Genomic DNA, 21,082 nt, shown 5'->3' with positions numbered 1-21,082 from the left:
AAACCATTCTTTGCAATAATTGTGTACAAATCAAAGCAATTTATGTATTTTAATGCCTGCAAAAAAAAAACATTTATAATTTGTCAGTCTAAATTGGTTTCCCCTCTGCCTGTACTAGAAGTCAAATCTAAAAAAGCACTTCACATCTGGAAATAAATGTGATGACAACAATAAATAAAGTGTCTTGCTTTAGAACCGTTTAGAACTGAATCTATACTATATTATCATATATTATCAAGGCATAACTGATTTACTTCAACAGTATTTATTTCAAAAATCAAAATCATAAAAAAACATCTTACAATTGTATGTACAAACCTAACTGAATAATTAAAAACATGAAAATAATTGTACACAGATAATGTGTAATGTAAATAATGAAGACATGCTACATGCATTAACCTTGGTATCAAAATGAACAGGAACAATGTAGAATGTATTGATCCAAAATAAGCCTGAAAATAGAGTAGTTTCAAAAACTCTTGACAGACAATACATGACCTCAAACACAGGGCCAAACTGATCTATGGATGTGTTTAGGTCATCCAAGGTTTAACTCTGAAAAGCTAGGGAGGTGTAGATGTATACAGTATGGTCCCTTCAAATCCCATGAGAATAGTAAATAAAAACTTAACCTCCTAATGTAATGCTACTGCTAATAACCGTCTGAGAAGTTAGTTTTGTAATAGAACCTAATTTCAGCGTATTCGAGAATTCTGATAGCAAAAACAGTATGAAATGTCCAATTTGACGTAAATGTAAATGTGTGTGTGTGTGTGTGTGTGTGTGTGTGTGTGTGTGTGTGTGTGTGTGTGTGTGTGTGTGTGTGTGTGTGTGTGTGTGTGTGTGTGTGTGTGTGTGTGTGTGTGTGTGTGTGCTACATTGTGCTTTAGTTCTTGCTAAAGGTACATAGAGATGCATACAAAATCAAGGACAATACAAAAACAAACATTGTAAGTTTAAAAAGTTTTTTTGGCCACATTACTTCTGTTTCAATTTTCAGTTTAAAATGGTGCGGTGGAAGGCTTCTGTGTATTAAGCCTCTCTCCAATTCTGCATTTGTATTAGTCACTTGCACTATTTCATTTCTTTTTATTCTTATTTCTAAAGTATATTGAATGTTGTATTGCTGCAGGAGCCTTCAGAAGGACTTACGGTTTGTATTGCCAACAACTGCGCTGTAGCTATTGTGCATATGACAACAACACTTTTGAATCTTTTAATAAGGTCTCATTAAAAGCTTTTTTATGGTAGCAAGGCCTGCAGGTATTAACCATTTAATAATTGTTTTATAGTTTTAAAATGTACGTGTGTGCTTTTATTGGTGTGCTGTTGTAAAAGTAATTTTGTATAAAGGAAAGCACCATGACAAACCATACAAAACTTTAAAAAGGGAAGACTCTTTGGAAAGGTGATTCTAGTTTTGCAGATGGTTACGCTTCTCAGCTTTCTCCATCTCCTTCGTCCACTTCCGGTTTGATGACTGGGGTCCCTGAAAAAAATGAGAAATGAAATTAGCTAGCTAGAATTCTAATTCATTCATTCCAGGGTTAGGGCTCAAACCTGCACCACTGTGTTGATGCAGAAGCAGTCTTACCATCTAGTTTCTTCAGATTGGGAAGTCTTTTGGAGGCTTCATCCATCCAGGTCCCTTCAGATGAGTGCTTGTCTTCCAGAGGATTTCCCACAAACACCAGGTCTACCAGGCAGGGCAGGTCAGCTAGCCTCACAAACTCTCCTACAAAAAAGAAAATACATCATACTAAATGATACCAGCAGATATACCAGAGTGATCCATGACTATGGATATGGAAGCCCATGTAGATGCAGTGGTTAGTGAAAGCTACATTTATGTTTGTATTATGCATCTCTCTTCTTCTATTTTTAACTAGAGCATGTGTGGCATAAGACAAGGATAAACCTATCAATATGTCAGAAAGAAGCACAGTGATTGGATACGTGCAGCAGACTTTGAGACGATCATCGCCCAAAGCATCTTCCAGCCATCCTGCCAGAGAGCTACACCTGCGACCTAACTACCATGAAGCAGGTAGCGACCAGCAGGAGACGAAAAGAGCTAAGAGCTAAGCTAACCAAGCTAGGACCTGTAAGGCTATTCCACTACCCAGAATGCTCCTGGCTGATGTCACAGGAAAAAGACACTCCGCTATACTTTGTGTCTTCATCATGGTATTCTGGATCATGCTGTAACTAGACGAGAGAAGGCGGACACTGCGTGGCTTGGTGCTCAAACGTCAAAGTTGATGGTAAGTGTTTTTCTTAAAGTGGACCTATCATGCTATATTTGAATAATATAGTGTAGGGCCATACCTATATAAGGCATATTTATACTTTTTATTTTTCAAAATACCAAGCAGATCATGCACTTTGCATGGGCTGATTCTGTGAGAACAGCACCATCTACAGGCCTGGCATATGTACTACAGCGTCTCCAGCGCTTTCGAACGGCAATGTCCGTGGCTGTCTCCTCCTGATTGGTGGAGTTGGCCCAATAGCCGTAGCGCCACTTCTGTGACACAGAAGTGTTCAAATCTGGATCAGTCTGTATCAGATACGTTGCAGCCCCTTTTTAAGAGATTTGGGTATGGAGGAAAATAGAGAGGGTTGTGTTTTCTGACACTTGGTGAGTTCCCTGGAACACCGGGGATACATATTCATGTATAAAAGACGTACAAAAGTTCTTTTTGCATGATAGGTCACCTTTAAGTTGAAGTGATCTAATGTATAAGATGCTAGCCATATTTCGTCCAAGCAAGAAATTGACATTGTTTTCTGATTGTTTCAATTCATCTTGTTGCAAAATTCAACAATACATTCAAGAATGCAAATACTCTTAAAGCTCTGTTCTGTAATATACTTTGTGTGTAGCACAATGGACTGAGCTTTATTTTGTTGTACAACCCTGTGTTGTATAATGACAATAAATGACTCTTGTAATGATTGGGTCAGAAATATGAGACCATTGCTAAAAGTTAGAAACCTTTACTGGCCTTGATCCATGCCTTGATTAGGCTTTAACAGCAGGTGACACAGTGATACAGGAAGTCCTCCCCGCAACATATAAAGGGGATACAACGCAACTTAAGTTGATTACAAAATACTTCTAAACCTATTTATGACCCTCTTCAATAAAACAAAAGAAGGAAAACAAGTGTCCTGAAACAGGTCACTTCATAAATGTTCCATAAAGCCACAATTTCATCATGTGTAGATTATGAATATGAATGTAGCTCACCCCATTCTTTGACCAGGTTGTTGGACATGTAGAGGACTTTGAGGTTCTTCAAGGACTGGACACCCTTCAGTTTCTCTATCAAGTTATAGGAGATCCACAGCTCTTCTAATGTCTCCCCTACGGACTCCTGCACACACACACACACACACACACACACACACACACACACACACACACACACACACACACACACACACACACACACACACACACACACACACACCCCCACACCCACACCCACACCCACAGACACGCACGCACGCACGCACGCACGCACGCACGCACGCACGCACGCACGCACGCACGCACGCACGCACGCACGCACGCACGCACGCACGCACGCACGCACGCACGCACGCACGCACGCACGCACACACACACACACACACACACACACACACACACACACACACACACACACACACACAGAGACACACAGAGAGACAGACAGACAGGCACACAAACACCCACCCACACACACAGACACACACACAATTGATGCAAAAGGACATACATTTAGATGTTGTATTTGGCATGTGTAGTGTACTGAAACTCGTTTTAAAGGTGCAATGTGAAAGCTATGGCAGCATTTGAACAGATAGTTATGACCGGCTCGCAGAGTTTCCGCACTTTGGTGGAATTAAGTTAAAATGTGTTAGTATTAGGACTTTTCGTTCATAACTGACTATAAAATATATTGTATGGAGCCAGTATTAGAGGTAAAATGCTGCCCCGTATTTCTTCGGTGTGGCCTGGAACTACACATTGCACATTTAAGTAAGTTGAGTAAGTAATAAAATAAATGTAAAACAGCAGACAACAAGAAGAAAGGAAAACATGGAAATAATACAACTTTCTTTTTCATATGTAACTTACCAGCCCAGTAAGGGCCTTTATATTATTTCTTCCTAATGACAATATCTTCAAGTGTTCTGGAAAATACAACACAAATGTCATTAGTGCACCAGATGTCCACCTCTGAGTTTGTGTGTGGTTATATGTGATTGTGCAGTCAGTACTCACTCAGGCCGTTGAGATTGGTTATTTTTTCAATGCAGTTTGTGGACAGAGAGAGCTTCCTGCGGAGGATACAGTACAATTACATATCAGGTATTTGAATGAGGATTACATCATTGGTGACTAAACACTTTCACTGTATTAGCTGCTGTTTTACTTTCTCTTCACTAATCTACCAATGACAATTCTGTGAATGCCTCGAAAAGGAGGGGAAATGAGCGGGTAGAATTTAACAGGAAAAAGCTAACTTAAAGAGGTGGGCTTTAAGGTCTTAATGAGGAATCAGCAGTCAGCCACGCTATAAAACAGTCAAAAATATATTTGTTTCAAAACATGTGAATCATCAAAACTACGCACGGTCCTTAAGCATACAGTCATAAACGAACACAAAAATATAAAGCAGTATTAGCAATCGATCCAGGCCGACAGTCTTCTTGCGCACGCCGGCAATGAAATGGAACAGATCTTTCTTAAAGGCATAATTCTACCTTACTATAATACTCAACATTAGCGATTGAGGAAGTACTTAGAACTTATCTTGACTTCAGTAAAAGTAACAACACTACATTGTAAAAATACTAATCTTACTTAATTAATATTACTCAAGTACTTTCATCAAAATAAACTTAAGCACCAAAAGACAAAGCACTTGTTATGTGAACTTCATTCATTTCAGAAATGTAGTAAATTATTGGATTATGATTATTGATGCATATATGTTTATCAATATAGAAGCATAAAGTAGCATAACATGACAATACTCTGGTAAAGAACAAGTACGCTTGTACTCAATGCAGTACTTGAGTAAATATAATTTATTACATTCCAACACTGCTTAATATTTCAACCTGTAAAATGTGTTGAGATTGCATGGTTACAGTACAGGGGTAGACATTAAGGGTAAAATGCCCTTTTCTGCCAGTGGAATTGTATTATCACTAACACATTTGTTGCAATAGTAATTTATGCCCTAACTACATTACTACTTGTGCTACAACACTACAACCTCAATTGTTCATAATTTGGTTTATTAAAATAATGATATTGTGGTCATTGTTTAAAAATGTCTGCTATTATTATGAGTATTATTATTTGTATAATGCGCTTTCTGCCTTCCTGTCATTCGGAGTTAGAAATGTAATGGCTATTATATATATATATATGTGTGTGTGTGTGTGTGTGTGTGTGTGTGTGTGTGTGTGTGTGTGTGTGTGTGTGTGTGTGTGTGTGTGTGTGTGTGTGTGTGTGTGTGTGTGTGTGTGTGTGTGTGTGTGTATATGTAGTAGATTAGATTAGAACCTTCATTATCCTAAACTTCTGGGACATTTGCCGATAGCCAATACCTTTATATTTTCTACTCTTCACTTACTTGTCAGCATAGGTCGGCATTGATGTACAGAGCCGACAGAAGACCTTGTTTATATTGGCATCATATTGAGAGGTGCAGTGAGGCGTCATAAAACCAGGAAGTAAGCTGCTGGTTCCCTCGACAAAAAAGCAATGGGATTTCTCCACAGGTTTTTGGAAAATAGCTGGAAATAAGGTCTGTGGAAAACAAACCTGTTTGATAAATGCACGTTTTGTTCAGCCGGTTAATCTCCACATGTCTACCTACTTACATAATTTTCGAATCATAAATCTAATCGATAGATTATAAAAGGGTTTTGGGACGCGTCACTGCACCACTAGAAGCCCACTCCATCGATCAAGCTGGCTGAAACTTTCTCTCCCTCTTCTTCTCATGCTCCCTTTCACTGTCCTTTAACTCCTCCGGTGACTTTCTTTTATTTGAAGATAGTTTTTTGGCCGGCGCTTGGCCGGTTACCACTGGTATTAAAAACATTTTGGCGAATGGTTAGGTGGCGCGATAGTCTGTAGTGAACGGAGGAGGAGCCTGCTCGTGCTGCGCTCCGCAGCAAACAGCTGTTTGCTTTTCACCAGGGACGTGTACAGACATTCGGAGGGGCTATTGCTCTAAACTGGAAAAAAGGCCTCCCCCCGATAAAAAACACAAAACCTTTTGAAAATTGTAACTTGTTTTTAATGTAAAAGAAACCAAACTATTATCACATCAACTAAATTGAACAGTAATTCACATCTTATAACAAAATAAGCTAAGGCAACTACTTGCATTCGGTAACTTGATTTTAAAAATGAAAATCATTGACATTTTTTTTTTTCCGGCCCATATCTCATCAAAAAAGTCTAATGTTAGTAACTATTAAAGACAAAATGGGGAAAATTCTGTTCTAATATAGTTTGACCATTGTAACTGCTGTGCAGTCCAGACATACTGATACAATAGGGCCTCTGACTAATTACCTTAAATAAACTCACTAATTAATGAAACCTGTTCAATACGCATTATTCTTATTCTTATCATTCTTTATGAGCGTAGCCAGTAACGGTAAGGTATCTAATTACTTATTTATTTAGTATTCCATAACTTAATAACAGAGATGGTCAAACTAAAGTGGTAGAGACATGGCAGAAATCCTACAATGAAGCATGACAGTGAACTGTTCACCCGTGAGAGGGCGATCAAGAAAAGAGAGCGAGCGTTGAGGGAGTTTACAGATGAAAAGACACAGAAAGACAGAAGCACAATAGCAACAACTAGGCTATATTTAGTTGTTTTTTTGTAAATAACCGACGGTATCAAGAGGAAGTAAAGTCCCCTGGTTTGTCCCTTATACCCTAACTGCCATGAGACAACTCAAAATCAAGTTTCCAAAATCCGACACTGAGGTGGTCTTAACGCACAGGCAGATGACAGCGCTGACAAAGTGTGTTTCCCGCAGCGAGACGCTACAATACTAATTGTGGGCTTATCATGTTGATTCGGCCTCAACGGAAAAAAGAAAAACAAACTCTCGCTCTCTCCAGAGGGGCAGGTCAGCCAAAAAGGCCAAACGGGCCATTGCCCGGGCCACATTAGCCCATACCTGTGCACGTCCCTGCTTTTCACCCAACAATGACAAGCGACTCACGAAACGCTATGTTGTAGCGTTAATAAACGAAACAATTTAACAAAATTGCTAGTCAAAATAACAATACCACAGGAAACATTTTTTTTAAACAATATTTTTAGTGGCCCGAGCGGGCAAGTGGAAAGTACGTTATGCTGGCCCGGGGTGTCTAAATAGTGCTTCTGGTGTCGGTACCAGATGTGTTCGGGGTACCATATGTGTTCGGGGTCCGTCTCTTACCAGTGACGTCAAGACGTAATGACGTCAATGACGTCACGCATTGTGATTGGCTGTACGGTAATTTACCCACGCTGTCTAGAGTATAGAGAGGTTTTTTGATCATTACATTACATTGCATTTAGCTGACGCTTAAGTGCATTCGACCAACAAGATAAAAACTTGAAGAAATACAATAAAACTTGAAGAAAAACAAAGACGAATGAGGAGAAGAACAAGAGAAATCGAAGGTAAGAAGTATATAACGTAATATGGTAGGTAATATGTAATATGTTCAGTGCCGTTGGTACGTTAGTTCAAACAGTAACAACGGACTATTTTTCTTAGCGTACAGATGGAGCGATTCATTTCAGACAGTTTGAAACGCGAGGACGGTGATTGGTACGTGATCTGCCCTCGCTCAAGGGAAAACCTCCAGCTTGACTTGAGACCTCCCCCGTGATAGATAAATGTAATTATAATGAAGCCAGCTGCAATGGATCATTGATCCACCAGGGGGTGCAGTGGGGTTCCACACTGGAGCTCATGTGAAATAAAGTGAGATACAGTACGCTGGATGTACAGCGGAACTTTGTTAAGATCCATATGTCACGGATATCATACTACTGTGCTAAATAAGAGACATGTAATCATTTACAAAACATCACCATGTTGTTATTTAACAAAATAATTTTGTTATTCGAAAAAAACGAACAGGAGGAAATGCAGCCCGGCTCTCGATTTTTAATCCTAATTTAATCATCATCTTCACCACGATCATTTATGTTTATGTTCGCCGAATTGACATGAAATCACTGACACATATGAATATACTGTATTCAACTTCATTAAAACGTTATTAACGTGCCTAAACTCAGTAATTCACCAAAAATATGTATATTTTAATGGAGCTTCGTCGGTCGATCAGGATCCCAAAGTGTAGCGGAGGGATCCTCATCTGGATGAAGGGTGTTATTTTCCCCATAAAGACCAAGTCGCTGCAAATTATCCCGCTTATTACATGGCCACATTCTCAACAAAGTAACAACATGACTCCCAATATTAATTGAAATGCTTTTATGGATTTAGAAAATGTTTTTATTGATTTAAAAAATAGTTGTATGTATTGATTTAAATTGACATGCATCCGCTAAGAAAAATAGTCCGTTGTTACCGTTTTTTAAACAGTCTGAATGAAACGGCAGCTCTCAGCTGTGTATTTACACAACTAATGGCCCATCAACCACAGCTCTCTCCCCCCCTCCCCCCCTGATCTTTCTTCTCCAGCAGCTAAATTAACAGTAGGTTACTCTGAGTGACCATAGACTGTATATGACAAGCTTACAGTTAGTGACGTAACAACACCATAAAAGCTGGTGGATTGAAAGCAATACGGGAGGTAAAAATAACTAGAATAATTGTGATTTATTTATTGTGGCTTTTATGTTTTTTGGTATAAAATGTTATGTAATTCAGGCTTATAGTTCACCCTTCTCTAAAAGCCTTCAACAATGACAATATTCATTGTAATTTAATAAATCCTTCCAACACACATTGTAAAAAATAGCCTACTGTCAGTTAAGAAATCATTTCCATATGTACATCTTCTGATGTAACAACAATAACATTATAAATAGTAACATAGCTGAACATGGTATTGCACATTTAGCTTTGAGTGTTACTGACCTGAGATGTTTTTATTACATGAATTAAGGTGACTGAGGCTTTTTAACATACAGGGATGCAAACTCATCAGGTATGAAAAAGGTGACAAGGATCCGAGCCCCCGGCTCCCCCACCCCACGGAATGACAGAGGATTTTAGCAGTCAGAACAACTAAAGCAGCAGTGTTAATAATAACAGAAACGCCAAAGAGTCACATCTAATAGAAATATATAAAAGCATTTATTTTAAATTGTGTAGCAGTCAGTTTATAATTTTGGCAGCACTGTTGAGCATTTTGAAAATGTATTTTCATGCCTCTGTGCAAGGCTTAAGTATTTTTTATCTTTATAGCCACATGGTGTAAAGTAACTAAGTTCATAAACTCAACAAGTACTATACTTGGGCACAATTTTGAGATACTTGTACTTTATTGAAGTATTTCAATCAATGTTTTGCTACTTTGTTCTTCTACTCCACTACAGTTCAGAGGTACATGGTGTACTTTGACTCCACGACATGTATTTAATACCTTTAGTTACTTCACAGATCTGGATTAATTAAGTGAAATATAATCAAGTGTTAAATCAGACTTTAGTTCCACCTGGAGTAAATCCACAAGCTACCCTGCAGTATACAAAGTCATTCAAACTAGCTGCACCTTTACCAGCTTTGAGAACACTTTCATGATCAATCATTATAAAACATATCATATCTATTATTCTGAAATGGACCAATCTGCACAATGACTACTTTTACTGTCGCTACTTTCACTATATTTTGATGATAATACTTTTCTACTTTTACTTGAGGAACATTTTGAATGCAGGACTTTTACTGTAACAGAGTATTCCTACACTCTGGGACTATTACTTTTACTCAAGTACAAGATCTGAGTACTTCTACTTTTACTCAAGTACAAGAGCTGAGTACTTCTACTTTTACTCTAGTACAAGATCTGTGTGCTTCTACTTTTACTCAAGTACAAGACCTGAGTGCTTCTACTTTTACTCAAGTACAAGATTTGAGTACTTCTACTTTTACTCTAGTACAAGATCTGTGTGCTTCTACTTTTACTCAAGTACAAGATCTGAGTACTTCTACTTTTACTCAAGTACAAGACCTGAGTACTTCTACTTTTACTCAAGTACAAGATCTGAGTACTTCTACTTTTACTCAAGTACAATATATATATACTTATACCACCTCTGTTTATAGCCTATGAAAAAAACTATTAGAAATAGAAGGCTAAAGCTAACGTTAGCAGATAGTGACAATGTATGCTAGCTAGCTAGCTCAACGATTCCTTAAATAATATTGCCACGGAAAAACTGTTCAGTTCACATCACGCTCTGCCGCTCCGACAGGGAGCTCTGCTCTGAACACCTGAACGGCCCGTTCTAACAGCTGTTCACCAGCGGTCCAGTCTGTGCCACAGTGACTCCGGACGCACAGTTAATATTAACGAACGCACCCGTAGGTAATGTAGCTGCTGAAGCTAGACCCTCATCTCGGAGCAGCAGAGCCTTATTATACATCCATGAGCAGAGCCGACAGGCAGGAAGACTCGAGCACACAGCTCGTACTTCATTATAACATATATAAAAAAGAACACCATGCGTGTCATGATGGCACATAACAGCTCACGGCCGCAGATTACTCCGGGTCCCAGCCCCCTCCATACCCCAAATATATTTGTATTGCAGATCTACATGAATCACACAAACGACTTATTTTGGATTCAAAACGGCGAATTTCGCCGAAAGGTGACGAGTTTGCATCACTGAACATAGACAGAGCACAACTGAAACATAACATCTGAGATGTAACAACATAATACACTTTTCGGGGATGCTTGGGATGTGAGGAGTGAGGGACACGGCTTAGAACGGGCGTGTCGCCTGGCAGGACAGGAGAGTGTGTGCACCAGTCTGCCTTGATCTATGAATTCATGTCCGTGACACTCACTGCTGCCCACAGCTGTTTTATAGAAATAAATTCCTTCACTTCATGAAAGTGTTTTAACCACACACACCTCCACACACACATGACGGGTGTTATTTTCCCCATAAGGAACAAGTCGCTGCAAATTATCCTGCTTATTACATGGCCACATTCTCAACAAAGTAACGACATGACTCCCAATATTAATTTAAATGCTTTTATGGATTTAGAAAATGTTTTTATTGATTTAAAAAATAGTTGTATGTATTGATTTAAAAAATAGTTGTATGTATTGATTTAAATTGACATGCATCCGCTAAGAAAAATAGTCCGTTGTTACAGTTTTTTAAACAGTCTGAATGAAACGGCAGCTCTCAGCTGTGTATTTACACAACTAATGGCCCATCAACCACAGCTCTCTCCCCCCCTCCCCCTTGATCTTTCTTCTCCAGCAGCTAAATTAACGGTAGGTTACTCTGAGTGACAAGCTTACAGTTAGACACAACACTGTCATTGCAAGTGACCCTCAGTTAGTTGACTTTTATGTTCAACTGCTAAATTCGTTACTGATAAAAAAGGGCTTCTACTGTACCTCTTACCTTAACACTAGAACCGCCAGAGGTTTTTGTATAGGCCTACCTAAACCCGTCAAATCCCGCTATTAGAATGCAATTTTTAACAACATAGGGTGCTACATAACACACTTTCAGGAAAAGTCACGGACTGGGAGACTTTAATATTTTATTGAAAAAAAGTTACATTGCACACACACAACACACATCACACAAATTGACCCGATTGGCTGTTCTAGTGTTAAATAAACTCACTAATTAATGAAACCAGTTCAATACGCATTATTCTTATTCTTATCATTCTTTATGAGTGCAGAAATAGTCTTAAAATCAGATCAGTTTTTTAAATGAAATCTGACGGCAGGCAGTTAGCTCTGATCACCTATGATAAATGTGCCGCACCTAATTGCTGGCCATTCAGCCACAGACACTGTTCGAAATGGGGGGGAGCTAGGGGGAGCTTGGCTCCCCCGAAGAGGGAGGGAGCTCCCCTGAAGGCTGACTTTGAGATAAATAGGGGGAGCCCAAAACAATCGTTCATATTTGTGTCACACAGATTAGAAATGTTGAGTTTCTGTAAATAACAGTTCTTGAAATAAATAATAGTTATTGTTCATTACAGTTTCTGAATATTTGTTTTATATTTGTGAATATGTCTGGGTGTTGCCATCTGTACGTGGCGGCGCTGCATTCTTACTTACATTGCTATGGTTATGGCGGTGATGCCGGCGCGGTATTTGAAATGTTCATATTGATATTTTTTTAACTCTGGCTGTGTAATAAAAAAATATGGCAAAACGAAAACAGCCAAGCGTCACAGCTTTTGGATTCACAAGCAAAAAAGCGAAGGAGTCTAAAAATGAGAACGTGAACGGAAAACAACTTTTAGTTGGCCGGCTGTAAGCGGCGTTTGGGTGGAGCTTGACAGCTCCACACCGAGGGAGAGGCCTGCCGATGCGGAGCCTGAAGAGGCTTCAACAACGGCCACATCTGCCGGCATAGTGACACCGTCTGTATTAGTAGAAGTGTTTTTATAGCAATTGATCGCATCCGCGCTGCTGCGCCAGTCAACAGAGCGTGCGTGTGACATATTTAGTAGCAGGATGTGCTCTGAAAAATAGGGCTCCCCGAAAGCAAATGGGTAATTCGAAAACTGACAGAGCTCCCTCTATACAAATCAAACTGTAGACGGTGTGAAAGCACCTATTGTTTTAAATAATGGTCGGAATGTGACCTGTGAGCCTTCTGAATTACCGTGGGACAGCACATTCTAAACTAAAATGTTCAATCAATAAAGTAACATCTTATCTTATCTTAATAATATCTTCATATTAATAATAATAATAAATCATACAGTATGTGTCCGAAAGGGAGCAGGAGGAAGCAAACACAAAAATATACTGCATATTAAAGCAAACGATTGTAAAGGTTAAAGTATTAGCATAACAAATAAAGAAGTGTAATGTAAACATTTACATTATGATTATTTAATATATAAAGACTATATATTATTGAATTACAAGATTAGATATACTTTAGTTGATCTAAAATATTGATGTGTTCAAATGCTCTTCAAAACACAACTGAAAGTCCATGAAACTTGTCTTTCTGTATTTGTGAATGAAGCGCCATCTCCTGGTTAAAACCTGAAATTGAAAATCTGGCAACGCCCTCTTGGAAAATAGTGGGAGGGCTTAATATTCCTCTATACTGGTCTTTGGCAGGTCGTAGGCAGGAAACTGTAAGCTGGAGTCCGAAATTCAGTGCTACATCTGTATGCATGTCAATTTAAATCAATACATACAACTATTTCACATGTACAATATTTTCTTAGCCCTAATACTTAATACTACTTATTTCGTTTTGATTGTTATATTTGATTATATTATATATTATCAATAAATTATATATTATATATCAATATGATATACTTTTCTATATAATAGATGATCAAAAAAAGTATTTATTAAGTAAGGGATAATGTGCAGCAATCACAATCAAGTCCACAATCGAATCCATAAAGACAAAGTAAATCTGTTTACAGTTGTTTCATATGGATGTTGAGAGGTATCCATATATCTCTTCATTTTGCTCTCAAAGTGCACCAGATTGATGCATTTAACTTCAATATTTAAAAAAAATCACTCCAAAGGGAGTGCTTGTTCTTCCTTCTGTCTGTCTGTATCTGTGTATTCTCATGTTCCGATTAACCCAGCCAAATTTTTCTTCTTTTGTGTCTTGATGTGATCTCGAGTCGAGGCTGATCCTCTTGCTGTGGTCCCGCATCCTGGATCCTCTATCCTGAGTTCTGGATTAAGTCGTGGACTTCGGGTCGTGGCTGAACCTGTGTCTGCGGTCCTGCCTGGGTCTCGTCGTGCTGCCTTCCCTGAAGGCTCCCACAGGATTGTTGACATCTTCGTGGATTCATCCTATTATTATAGACGCATGCATTTCCTAACATTCAGTCTACCTATGTTGTAAAATGTATTATCTCTTCGATTTACACACGGCATCTATTGCACGTCTGTCCGTCCTGGGAGAGGGATCCCTCTTCTGTTGCTCTCCCCGAGGTTTCTCCCATTTTTCCCTTTAAACTGTGGGTTTTCGCTTGAAGTTTTTCCTTGTACAATGTGAGGGTCTAAGGCAGGGCTATTCAACTACACATTCAATTGGGCCAGATTTTATAACTACCAAATTCAGCTGGGCCAGACATTCAGCGGCCTGTAAAAAGCGGGTAGTGACACATTTTAAACCAACACATATTACTGCGATGAAAAACATGCAATTTTTATTCATTGTTCATCTAACAAAGGTACGTCAAAAAGTGCATAAAAACAAAACAAATTAGCATTAATTTAACAGAATCTGAAAAAAAAGTGCACAGTTGTAGCATTACATTTGTTTTCTTTAGAAGTCAAATATTCAGGTAAATTTTTTTGAACCAGGCACATCACAAAGTGCATTTAATGAATACAATAATAGCAGTCTTAATAAATGTCCTCACATACAAAAAAACATCTAAAGAGCTCCAATGCAACACAAAGAGGTAGTACTGTAGCAATGCTATTTTTTCACTTTTCAAGTAATAACAAAGAAATCATATGTTTTGGTCACATTTGACCCAGACACATTACAAAGTGCATTTAAATGAATACAGAAAGAACTGTCAAACCCTTCAGTGCACAAACCCATAACAAGGGATACGGGTAACTATATGAATGAATACTACATTAAACGCCTACTATAGTAAACTAGGTGCTTACTATCACCTCATTTGTGATTTGTCATCGCTGACTTTCTCAATGGGAGAAGGGACATTTTTTGTTTTGAACAAGAGCAGTGATGTTTGGCTCATAGGATGTCAATGCAATCCTAAGACATTGGTGAAGAGTGCTGTCAGTCAGGGAGCAGCGAGTGCTACTTTTGATTGAGTTCATGTGTGAAAAGCTTGATTCACATGTGTATGTTGATCCAAACATACTGAGTACACAGATCGCTACTTTCTGAACGTTAGGGAACTGCCGTTTTTTGACATCACTCCAAAACTTCGCTGGCCCGTTGGTGCGCTGCATGTCAATAAGTTCCAGTGTATATTTCCCCTTGTCGATGCAGGGAACCACTTCCTTTGCTCTGGTTGATACGTCCCCCTCTATTGCAACAGTGAAGGGGTCTCTGGCAAAGCCCATCACCTCTGTGGGCAGAGCAAGTCCATCCAATCGACCGGCAAAGTTCTCTTTCAACCTCGCAATGAAATCTGTCATCACATCCGTGATTTGTGCCGGAGATGTGATGTGTTTGGGGAGCGTCGGAAAATGCAACATCCGACCCGTGCTCAAGTCGGTCGCGAAAAGGTCCAGCTTGACCTGGATCTGCTCCACAAGATCAATGACCGTTTTGTCTCTGTTTACGCTTCAGAGTTGAGAGAGACATGTTTTAGAGTTGCTATCATAGGACCACCGTTACTAGCACCACTAGATGCACTTTCAAAAAACGTGCTGCGTTGTGGTTTGGTGGTTTCTATGCAACGCGGAGTGTTGCGTTCATGGTCTGTACTAGTGTAGGAATTTGGCTACGGGAGGCTGGGCCACTCGGGAGTTGGTTCTGGGCCGCATCTGGCCCGCGGGCCGCCAGTTGAATAGGCCTGGTCTAAGGACAGAGGGTGTCGTTTTCTTCTCATACTGATATTCTGAACAAACTGCTGTTGTATTAGCTGTAAAATGTCTTTACTGTAGGGTATTTTTATTATTTGTACAGCACTTTGGCTCGACCAAAAATCGTTTATAAATGTGCTATATAAATAAAACTTGATTTGATTGATTTGATTTGAAAGGGTGTGCGCCAAGGTTCCATATTAGGACCAATAATTTCACCATATACTGTATGTAAATAATCTCTAATAATTTTTCAAATGCTGCTTTCCATTTTTATGCAGATGATACTGTTATTTATTGTTCATCTTCTTCTATAGAGCAAAGTCTTGATTTCCTCCAGTCTGCCTTTGATGTTATTCCATCCCATTTATCTTAACTCAAGTTAGTATTAAATGCAGACAACTCCAAACTCATGATATTCTCAAATGGCAAAAAGTTAACTTCTTTTCTCCCCAACATTTGTACTGTTCAAGGGACTGACATTGACATTGAAAGGGTCACTACATACACATATCTAGGTTTTATTATTGATCAGAACTTATCTTTCAAGTCACACACTGAAAATGTTGTTTTAAAATTAGGTTTCTCCTTTCAGACAAGGAAACATTTGATCTCTGCAACGTTTTTACCAGTATTGGATTCTGGTGATCTGCTTTACATGAATGCCTCTGACCAGTGCCTAAAGAGTTTGGATACTGTGTTGTGCATTATGTTTTATTACATATATATATATTGTGAGTTTGGAATAAATATGCACTTTATGAAAATTATTAGTTGGTTACTGTTAGTAAAAAACAGTAAGGTTAATACTGGATGTTTGTTACACTTGGATATGTTTTCTGTAATACTTGTAACATAATTATTCTCCAGTTTATGCATTTGAGTGACTTGCAGTTAATGCTCTCCATTCAATTCAAAACCTTTATTTATCCAGGTAAAATCCCATTGAGATCAATGATCTATTTTTCAAGGGAGACCTGCAGCAGTAGGTTCCACATGAAGACATAAAAACATAAACAACAGAACAACGAAAGGACATCATACAGCAAAAATTACAGGGATTACAATTTACATATCTATCCACATGTTCAGGTACCAACAGCATCTGACTGTGGAGCATCCAACCAAGCTTTAAAAACATGTAGTGGCACCAGCTTGGTAATTTTACATTCTTTTTGCAGACTGTTCCAAGTTAGTGGAGCTGCACATCTAAAAGCTTTCTTCCCTAAGACAGTCCTAGCACTTGGCACATTTAATAAAACCACAGCATGAGATCTCAGGCAATAAGTACTTTCAATTTGCCGAGAGATCAGGGAGCAGATATAAGATGGTACTTTATCCAACATGGCTTTGTAAATGAAAATGTACCAGTGACTGAGCCTCAGTACAGTAAGTGATGGCAAAACCGCCTTGGTTTACAGTGTACAGTGATCCGTAAGTGCTTTACAGTTTGTCACAAATCTCAGTGTACTGTGATAGTAAAACCTTATTGTGGTGTAATTATATATCCAAAGCAGTCAGAAGTCAGAAAATCTTTAGTAATGTTTAACCACTCAGAAGACAGCCCATCAAAATGAACACATTGGGACCTTTCAGAGAGGTAGTTCATCTTCTACATATAATAACGGACAAAGTGAAGAATGAAGTGTAGGCTATGTTTAAATGTTCGGAATTTGACCGTGTATGATGGTCCTCTTGAGTTGCCGTACAGCCAATGGCCTACAGCCATTGCTCCGTTTTCATGTTTTTTTAACATGTTTTTCACAAACATTTTCACACGCTAGGAGCATAGGAATAATTCAATTCGGTTCGTCATGATCTGTAGATGTGATTTGCCCCCGAGCACCCCTGGGTAAATTACCGTACAGCCAATCAAAATGCGTACAATGCGTGACGTCATTGGTAAGAGACGGCCCCCGAACACATATGGTACCCCGAACACATCTGGTACCGACACCGGGCCAGCAGGCCATTTATAATGTCGAGCCCTGCGGTACTCACTCGCAGTTGGTGAGCGTAGAGAGGGAGGGGTCCATCTTCTCTATAGGAGGAACCTGACCATACAGTCTGACGGCTTTAGTCTCACCCGCTTTCTCCCCTGACTTTTCCTCCTGCACGCGCACCCACACACACACACACACACACACACACACACACACACACACACACACACACACACACACACACACACACACACACACACACACACACACACACACACACACACACACACACACACACACACACACATAGATCAAAAGAGACAATTACAAATACTTTGCTACAATCATGTAACTAAACAATGCTCCTTCAGTCCCAGATTCGACATAATTGTTGGAGCACAGTTCAGTGATTCTGTTACACAGTATTTCATTCATTATATTCGTTCTGTGCGTTTCAGCCGTGTTTACTGTATGTAACTCACCCACTTAGCCAGTGCTTCTCTCACTGTCGTTGCTTTGGCCTGCTGAAATAACATGACATCCAGTTAGACAGGCAGAGGCTACATTCATATGTTCATTTATTCACAAACAGGTAACAATACAAGTACCATCATGACACAGAATGGAGATGTGAATTGGGACACACTCATAAGCTATCCAAAGCTTTAGAATGCTAAACTTAGAATACTTACAAAATATGTTACTAACACTTCTTGAATTGGAGAGGGTTTATGTATTACACAGAAACATCTCAAGCTAAAAACACCGAACAATAACCAAATTGCCTAAAAACTAATCCAACCCTTACGACTAAATGGTCAGAAAAAAATCATTTTATCAGTGTGAACATTTGTTTAAAAAGATGGGATATAATACACAGATATATGACAAGAACAAATAATAGTATAAAGTATAAGAATTAGAACAGCTCTACATCAAACTAAGTTAGGCTTTTAATACACTCTGTTTTTATTCTTATTTTCATTTGTGGTTTTTAAAGGCATGCTGAATGAGTAGACACTAACGTCCTAACGTTAGTCCTCCAAATATTACATTTAGAACTAGGAATAATGGCATATTAGACACATACATACACTCACGTTTAGCGCAGAGTTGATGTTAGCTAGTTCTTTAACGTTAGGTTAACTGACAATAAGGTTAGCTAAGTAGGCCTAGCTAATTAAAGCCCGTATTAGCTAACAGCGACAACAACGCTGCATGTAAGGTTGAGCTTTGAGACATGAATAATTGCATGTTCGGGTAGGTTGTCATACTTGGAGTCGTACAATTGTGCAATATAATCTGAAAAAGCGACGAAGAATGAACGGAAAACACAAACACTTACCATGTTGATGTCTGCCCTGGTTGCTATGGCACTGCCAGGCAGGCAGCCTACAAGCTGCGCATGCGCATTGAAACAAAGCAAAATGTAACTGCTGAACATTAGAGACTGTAGTGTAGATTTGTGTGTAGATAGTGCAGTATAAGTGGTTTTTATCTAAGGTGAATTATTTCTCACCCTTTATCATAGTTTTACCCAATTTCCCGTGGGATAAAGAAAGTGTTCTGATTCTGAATTTCAAGAATTAATTTTGTGGATTAAAGTAAGTTAAGTTGTGTTATCACACTTTTCGATGAGAAATGGGCACAGAGTAGTACATAGCCCTGCCTTGTACAAGCCTGTCTGACATACAAGCTGACAGAATATGGACGTTGTACGTGAAAAAAATGAAAGGGATCCAAATAAAGCATTCCATTGTCCCATTGGGATGTCCCTTCACATGCAAACAGTAAGACTCTGTGTGTGTCACACAAAAGCACACTGCAGACATGGCTGCTATGATGCAATGTTATATAGCGAAAATAATTGCTCAAATTCTTTGCAAAAGTAGAAATACTATGGTCTTAACATATTGCATCAAAGGTCAGGGTTCTGAATGGATTGTTGTACAAGTACATTACTTTTGGATTACCTGTCATTTGCAAAAGTGTACATATGAGTGTGTGTGTGTGTATGTTCTTATTATACATCCATGGTGTGTGCATTGCTGCAGCTGTTGTCCTTGTAAAGCATTGCAATACTGCCCTCATGTGGTACACTTCAGAATCGTTCTTAGTCTCTGTATGACTTCACCTTGAATCCACTTTTGAGATTTCATTACATCTATTAAGTGCTATTCCAATGACCAAAACACTCTGCTTCTCTGTTTATGATAGGTGCCTTTATATGGTACATACTTATGTCAATTATTTAAATGTAATCAGAATGAAGTTTAGATTACTCTATTTATCCTAGGGGAAATCAGGTGAATGAAATATACAAAATATACTTCAAATGTGTATATAGACATAGGGAGTAAAATAAGAATGTGCAATAACATGATACAATTAAATACATATATTTCTATTACACATAAGATGTTACCTTTCCAATTTAAGATCAAATAAAATAGATACAAACAAATTATATAAACTTTTAAATTGCAATATATTGTAATACATTACATTACATTACATTGCATTTAGCTGACGCTTTTATCCAAAGCGACTTACAATAAGTGCATTCGACCAGGAAGATACAACCTTGAAGAAAACAGAATCATATAAGTACATCAGGTTTCATAGAGCCAAACATTTCAAGTGCTACTCAACTGGCTTTAGATAAGCCAGCCCTTTATTAGTATATAAGTGCTTTGTTAGTAATTCAATCGCTCGAAGTGTAATACAATATATACAGTAAAGTGGTGTATTAGTATTAGTCATAGTGATAACCACATACTGTATATGTATTATGTATTGGAAATACACGATGGTTACATGACTTAATGTCAAGATGGCAATGGCCAAAGCAATATCAAGGCTTCAAAACCATGACATAGTATAAAACGTCTTTGAGCGCTATAAAAGTCCCATGTATTATTATTATTATTATTATTATTATTAATATTATTATTATAACCATAGGCCAATAACCAATGGGTGATGCCACAGAGACTATTTCACTCTTTCATATGACAACAAATACATTGCACTATTTTTCAATATCTTTCTACAAACAAATATGACAGACAACATTTTACAATAGATTTGTTTTAATAGCTTTCTGATTTGCTATACCCTTATATTCTCATGATACCATTTTGCTAAAGGCCGCCGTACACCCAGAATAAAAGCCTTCTTACCCTAACCTTTAACCTTTTGATCTACTTTACAACTAATGTATATTCAACAGTAGCATATCATCTGATAATGCCACATAATCCATTCTCATGATGTCGAGCATTAAATCATGTTGTGTCCAAAAAGAGAGCATGTCATGTTTTGCCATTGCTCATCCACATATGATGACTTG

At 38.4% G+C, this 21,082-nt stretch overlaps 1 protein-coding gene across 1 annotated transcript; it reads right to left on the bottom strand.

The window, feature by feature from the left end:
• Positions 1-246: 246 nt before the first annotated feature.
• On the bottom strand, positions 247-19,162 carry dnal1 (dynein, axonemal, light chain 1). The gene is made up of 8 exons (XM_079640296.1): positions 19,076-19,162; positions 18,213-18,254; positions 17,789-17,898; positions 4,280-4,335; positions 4,133-4,188; positions 3,257-3,383; positions 1,598-1,738; positions 247-1,492 (listed from the first exon to the last, which is right to left on the bottom strand). Exons 1-8 carry the CDS (start codon positions 19,076-19,078, stop codon positions 1,443-1,445), a joined length of 585 nt encoding a protein of 194 aa, XP_079496422.1. The 5' UTR covers positions 19,079-19,162; the 3' UTR covers positions 247-1,442.
• Between the last annotated feature and the right edge of the window lie 1,920 nt (positions 19,163-21,082).

The sequence above is a fragment of the Notothenia rossii genome, assembly GCF_949606895.1.
Source record: "Notothenia rossii genome assembly, chromosome: 7".
NCBI classification, from domain to species: Eukaryota; Metazoa; Chordata; class Actinopteri; order Perciformes; family Nototheniidae; genus Notothenia; species Notothenia rossii.
The sequence above is the reverse complement of the archived record's forward strand: the minus strand, read 5'-3'. Positions and strand labels throughout refer to the sequence as shown.

What these genes read in the sequence shown, in the direction of transcription:
- dnal1 (XM_079640296.1), bottom strand. An exon ending in TCTACGCTCACCAACTGCGA is followed by an intron (nt 4,336 to 17,788) that starts GTGAGTACCGCA and finishes TATCCTCCGCAG; the next exon opens with GAAGCTCTCTCTGTCCACAA. An exon ending in AACCAATCTCAACGGCCTGA is followed by an intron (nt 4,189 to 4,279) that starts GTGAGTACTGAC and finishes TGTATTTTCCAG; the next exon opens with AACACTTGAAGATATTGTCA.